The 6,183-nt window shown below is 25.0% G+C and overlaps 1 protein-coding gene across 1 annotated transcript; it reads right to left on the bottom strand.

Annotated features, from left to right (window-relative positions):
* Positions 1-648: 648 nt before the first annotated feature.
* On the bottom strand, positions 649-5,018 carry LOAG_11755 (hypothetical protein; the record flags this gene model as incomplete). The annotated part of the gene is made up of 7 exons (XM_003147273.1): positions 649-684; positions 778-790; positions 1,004-1,104; positions 2,317-2,379; positions 3,332-3,399; positions 3,863-3,896; positions 4,917-5,018. The coding sequence occupies 7 exons, from the start codon at positions 5,016-5,018 to the stop codon at positions 649-651; spliced, it is 417 nt and encodes a 138-aa protein (XP_003147321.1).
* Positions 5,019-6,183: the final 1,165 nt, after the last annotated feature.

Here is a 6,183-nt window from a genome sequence, read left to right as displayed (position 1 = left end):
CATTTTTCTGATATCAGAATTTGTTCATCTTTCCTACCTAAGCAGTCATTGTTCCAAAAAAATTTTTTTTATCACAAAAATTTCAGGATTTGTGGTTTTCCATGTCACATGCTGAAAATTTGAAATTTATGAAATCGGTAGGAATTTGAGATTGGCCATTCAGAATGGCCTGAGATTTTACTCTTGTTAATTCCAACATATTAAAAAGTTTGAGATTGGCCATTCAGAATTTGAGTTTGGGATTGGCCAAGTAGTCTATTTTACAAATGAAAGGAAATATTTTCAAAAATTGGAATATCAAATAGTTTCATATTTTTTGCATTTGAAGGTAATATTGATAGGAACCAATGGACGCGGGTACTTGAAAAAGTAGCCAGGATGAGTTGGGCGAATGTTTCGTTATAAGCCCAAATTTCAAAAGGTTTTCTGAAAATGGATGTAAAAATTATTTATGTAAGGGAGGAATCTTTATGGATAATAATTCCATTGGATTGATTCATTTTATGCCTAAAAGCATTTTTCGATTCTTTTGAATATGAACTTAACTTACTTTAATCCTTCGTTTTTTTTCTCTAAAAAGCATTGGTAGGATTTATTAGCAAGAAAAATCGGCCAATTTTTAAGGGAATAGAAGTTGAAATGAATTTCTTAAACTTTCAGTTTTACTCTTGTCAATTCCAACATCTTAAAAATCTTAAAAAAAAAAATTAAAATGTAAATATGATAACAAATGGAAACGGGACGACATGACAATATATTTTTTCAAATGTTGCATACTATATTTTGGTTGCTAAAAATCAAAAATTTAATTAAAAATGCTAAGATGCAAAAGTAATGTAACTGTTTTCAGGTTCGATTATTCGAAAAGAAACGGTCATCCGCCTATGGAATGATTTAAATGCAGGAAGAATGATGAATTAATCATTATAAAATGCCTTCTAAAACAATGGCCAATTGATCGTACTTGAAATTTATCACTTTGAATTTTGCTTTTATCACCTACGATTCAATGGAAATGCAGAAAAATGATAGGAAGAAAATTTTCATTAGGTATTCCTTGTTATGTAATATGTTACCGAAGCAATAATTGACTACTTCCGGTTTCTGAAATTCAAATATATCATTAATACTTACTACATTTGTTCATGTAACGTATACTGTTCATGCTGTCACAAAATTATACAATTTATTGAATAAGTAGATAGTTTTAAAATTATAAATACAATTGTGTATTCAAGTCGATCAGCCAAATAATAGAATTCACTTAGTTCGTCAATCTTTTATTACTCCAACAGTTTATTGCTATGAAAATATATTTTATGGGATATAAGTATAAGCTAGCTTTTGAATGTATACTTTGAAGTTAAAGTTTTTAAAAAATCATGAATGCGTTTTCTTCTCTAATAATAAATGATAAAAATTATATTGGAATTGATCAAATTTCTTCTATGATATGGAAAATTTTGCAAAATTTTAGGATGATTTAATAATTCCTCTAACATTACAGATTATATATAATCCATACAATCGATTCGTTATTTATAAATGTATGTTTTTCAAGTAGTTTTGTCTAATTAATTTTTATTTTAATTTTCATTCCTTTGACAAATGAATATTATTACTTTGGGATCATTAATTTTAGACGATTATTAATTTACAAAGTCACTGAAATATATCCAACAATGAATTCTGCTAAAAATAATCCTACTTTATTTATTGATGATTCCACTTTAGAATGACAAAAAATTGATAAAAGATAAGGAAAAGAATAATGGTAAAAATATCAACATTTGTTTATCTTCAAATTAAATAAATTAATTTGTTCAAATGTGATAATTACAATATAACACATTACTTAACAGATCAAATAATTGATGATTCAATGACAATCTTAATTCATTAATTAAAAGGAAAAATGTTACAAAAATTTTTGCTTCCTTTTATTTACAACTATTGTCAAAAGAGTCATTCACAAATAATCATGTACAAATAGAAGAAAATTATTTGAAAGAAATATTTGTTACTAATCCTTTTAAAGTAACAAACTAAATTCATTAATCAAGCAAATGAATAGTTTAAATTTTATTTCTTAAACTTTCTGACATGTTTCTTTTTATTAAGCCGTAATTTTTATTCCCAGAAAAGTGATTTTTCTGGAAAAATTTAACCTTAATGATGTGAATTTGACCCTTAATGATGTGAATTTGACTTCAAATATGACCTATCCTTTTATTTTTACTCAACATCTTGAAGATCAAAGGTTAACAGGTCAAAAAGCAGGAAGCGAAACATTCTTTTCTCCTTTTTCTCTATTACCATAATCGGGATCATTATGTTTCCTCCTTCCATTATTGTTATATTATTGCTATTTTCACTCTTCTACAATTCATTATTATTCCTCTATCTTTTTCTATTTATATGTCCATAAGTCAATAAACAAAGTTGATCATTTCTAAGATCTTTCTTCCTTTTTTTTTCTTTTTTTAAATATTTTTACTTTAGCATTAATAATTAATAATTGGGAAGTTATTTTAAAATTGCATAAAAATATTAAAAATTACTTACTTCCCATTCAAATCTCTTCAATGTCATCAATAAATTTTTTAGTGTCAACAATAATTATTCATTTTATATTTGATAAAAAGTAAATTAAATAGAAATAGAAAATATTATCATCCGTTAGTAAATAATTATTCCCTTAATCCTTATGCTGATGATATTTTCCATTTTCTATTTTGTTTTAAAATTTAAATCAAACTAGAAAATCTTATTATTTTCGTGGCTTTTATTTATAATTATACTTTTTGAATTTAATAATTCTTTTGATGATCAAAATGATCTTACAAGATGTAGCACATTCAATTCATCCTTTATTTTATTTCATATCCTTTAACAAATTAATTTTTATTTCAAACAAGATTGAATTATATTTATTTTTCTTTTTTAACTAAATTAATTTATCGGTTGATTAATCTCAAATACACCGAAATTTATTTATTTTGTCACGCTAACAAAAAAAGAAAACTATTCTAATATAGCGATTTTATTATTTGGCTGCACGCAATAATTATTGCTCACTTCAAAGTAATAAATCTTAAACTAATCAAATTATAGCAAATATTTTCATCAATTATTGACTAAACGATACAGTCATAATATGATCATTATATGGTAAATAAAAAAAAATTATTCCATTTTCAAAAATTTACAATAACTTATTCAAATAATCAGAATAATAGTAATAATAATTATTATTAATAATAACAATAATAATGGATGATAATAACAATAATAATAATGATAATAATTAATAATGATATTTTTTCACTACCTGATTTATCTCCTTATTTGATTTAACGCTTCTCTTACTTCCTGGAATGTCATTTGATATGTATGTATCTGAACAAAGATTCCAATGAATTTAAAATAAGGATTCAAAGGATTCAAAAATTGCAACTTCAAAGCATTTCAGCGATTCTGTTGATTCTGCAACACAAAACGTGCACGAAAATTGATCATCGATCTTTTCGATGAATCATCGCTGCCATACTTGAATCTTCTCTCTCTTTTTTATTTTTGCACAAAATTGTTCTTAACTTCATCTCATGATATCCTTTATATTGTCATGTTGAAAGATGCCTGGGTTATTTTGAACTTTTTTTTTTTCATGCTTCAATCCTGATCTCCAGTTTCAAACAAAAAAAAAAAAGAAAAGAAAAGAACCCGAGTTCGATCCTGATCTCCAACTTCAAACAAAAAAAAACAACCTGAGTTCAATCCTAATCCCCAACTTCAAGCAAAAAAACCAACCTGAATTCAATCTTGATCATCCAGCTTTAAACAAAGAAAAAAAGATCCTAACCCGAGTTCGAAAAAGTCGTAGCTAACCATAAATTCTAAAATTTATGATTAACTAGAATTTTATAATCTTTCATAATAATAACAATGGAGAAAAAAAGGTGTAAAAAAAAACAATTTGAATAATATTTTGATAATAAACGAAATGTTTTATTTAATCTTTCATTCATTTAGTTTATATTTTATAATTTTATAATATTTTAAATCTGTTTATTGTCACTGTCTATTATTTTTTTCCTTTTTTTTTTCAGTATCTATTCTGTTATCATTTTTTGAGGTGCAATAATCCATCCATATCAGTGATAAAAAAAAATGTTAACATATCGAAGTAATAACTTAATTGCATTAATATTTCAAAATGAATCATCTGATAAGATAATCACTTACTTCCGGCTAATTTTCCTACTTTTGTTTTCCTTTTTTTTTCTTTTTTGTTATAATTTAATCCATAAATATCTACTATTATTTCATTTTTATTTGTAGAAATTTTTATATTTTCTTTTTTAACAATCCAAAATTATTTCCTTTTCTACTTCCTTTTAACAATTGTCAAATATTTGTTATCTATTCACTTTCTTACTTTCTTTTTCAACTACTCATCGTCTTTTCAATGTATTCATCATAATACCTTCCTTTAATCTTTCTCTTTTTTTGCACTTCCAAATTTGCTAATTCTGAATATCTATTATTTTCTTGATTCTAATATATTTATTTAGTAATTAGTTCTTATCAGTTATAATTTAGCTGTAATATAAAAAAAAAAACTGATAGATATGATGGCTACAATTATACGATATACAAGTTGCAATTATAACTTAGATTTATTCATCAATCAAATTCATCGAATTTTCACCTAAATAGAAAAATCATTTAAATCATATGCTATATTGTTTTCTTAAAATTATTTATGCAAAAATAATTTCATTTACAAATCACTCCTAATTTTAAGCCAATGAAATACAACGATATTTTATTCCTTTCTAAGCTATCATATTTAAAGTATCATTGCTTTATCAACTTCTTCTCCTTCATTTCTCTGTGTATTTAATTATTCTAACTTTTTTTTCCTGTATTTTCTTATTTCTACTTTCTTTTTTTTTACTGAAATGGTTGTATTTGGTGGTACGAATTGAGTAATCTCCTTCTTTTTTTTTCTTCATCATTTTAAAATCTTTCCTAATTTCATTCCCTCTTTTCATCATCCTTCAAATATTTTCCCAAATCCTTATCTATTGGCATTTTACTTTTTTTTCCATTCCTTTTAATCATCGATATATCAATCAATCAATGATTCTTGATACCTTCATTTCGAACAGATTCCCTTTTTTTAACCTTAGCTTTTATATGGTAACAATTTATTGTCATCCATTTTGTCCTACCTGACCTTCCTATCATTACAGCTTGTTGTCACCTTTCATATTTCTCTTCTTGTTCAATCCTTTACATTTGAACTTCATCAGAAAATACTTTACTGATATAGTAAAGTTATTACGGTCAGCTAAACGTTTTTCATTAATGTATCTTTTAGACAACATATGTGCGTTTGTTTTTGAGTTGTTTTCATTTGACCAGTCCACTTTGACCTTTTCATTCTAAACTAATCTGTCTGTTATTCACGTCTAATACAATGATCAGTGTGCTAGTCTTGTAGTATTTTGGTCATCTTATAAAAATTGTTGTTAATCTTGTAGTTCCATTTTTGACATCAAATTTTTGACGTTCAGATATTTAGGCATCTTGCCGGTTTAGGCTCTTACTAAATCCGCACCGGTTTCTTACTATTTAAAATAAAGCTATTAAATACGCATCAACTTTAATCATCATTCTTTATCATTGTGATAGATTCAACACAATGATTAAAGTTGCAAATGCAATTCCGAGGATCAGAGAAGAGATTGGTGATCCAAATATTTCCTCAGTGATTAATAGCACAATCAAAAATTCCACATGACAATGTTGTCTAGCTTCTCAGAACAGGTCATCCCAGGATGGCACTAAATGTTACCATCAATAATATCCCTCGTCACCTCGTCATTTATGATCTTCATCACTATGTAAAGTAGTGCAACGGTATTATTTTATTAATATTATTGTTATTATTTACCATCATTATTATTTATTATTATTATTTATTATTACTGTTTACTATTATTGTTTATTATTATTGTTTGTTATTATTATTATTATTGTTTATTATTACTGTTTATTATTATTATTATTATTATTATTATTATTATTATTATTATTATTATTATTATTATTATTATTATTATTATTATTATTATTATTATTAGTTATTATTACTTATTATTATTATTATTATTT

The sequence above is a fragment of the Loa loa genome, assembly GCF_000183805.2.
Source record: "Loa loa unplaced genomic scaffold supercont3.317, whole genome shotgun sequence".
Lineage (NCBI taxonomy): Eukaryota > Metazoa > Nematoda > Chromadorea > Rhabditida > Onchocercidae > Loa > Loa loa.
Note: the sequence above shows the minus strand (reverse complement) of the source record. Positions and strands in the feature narration are given on the sequence as shown.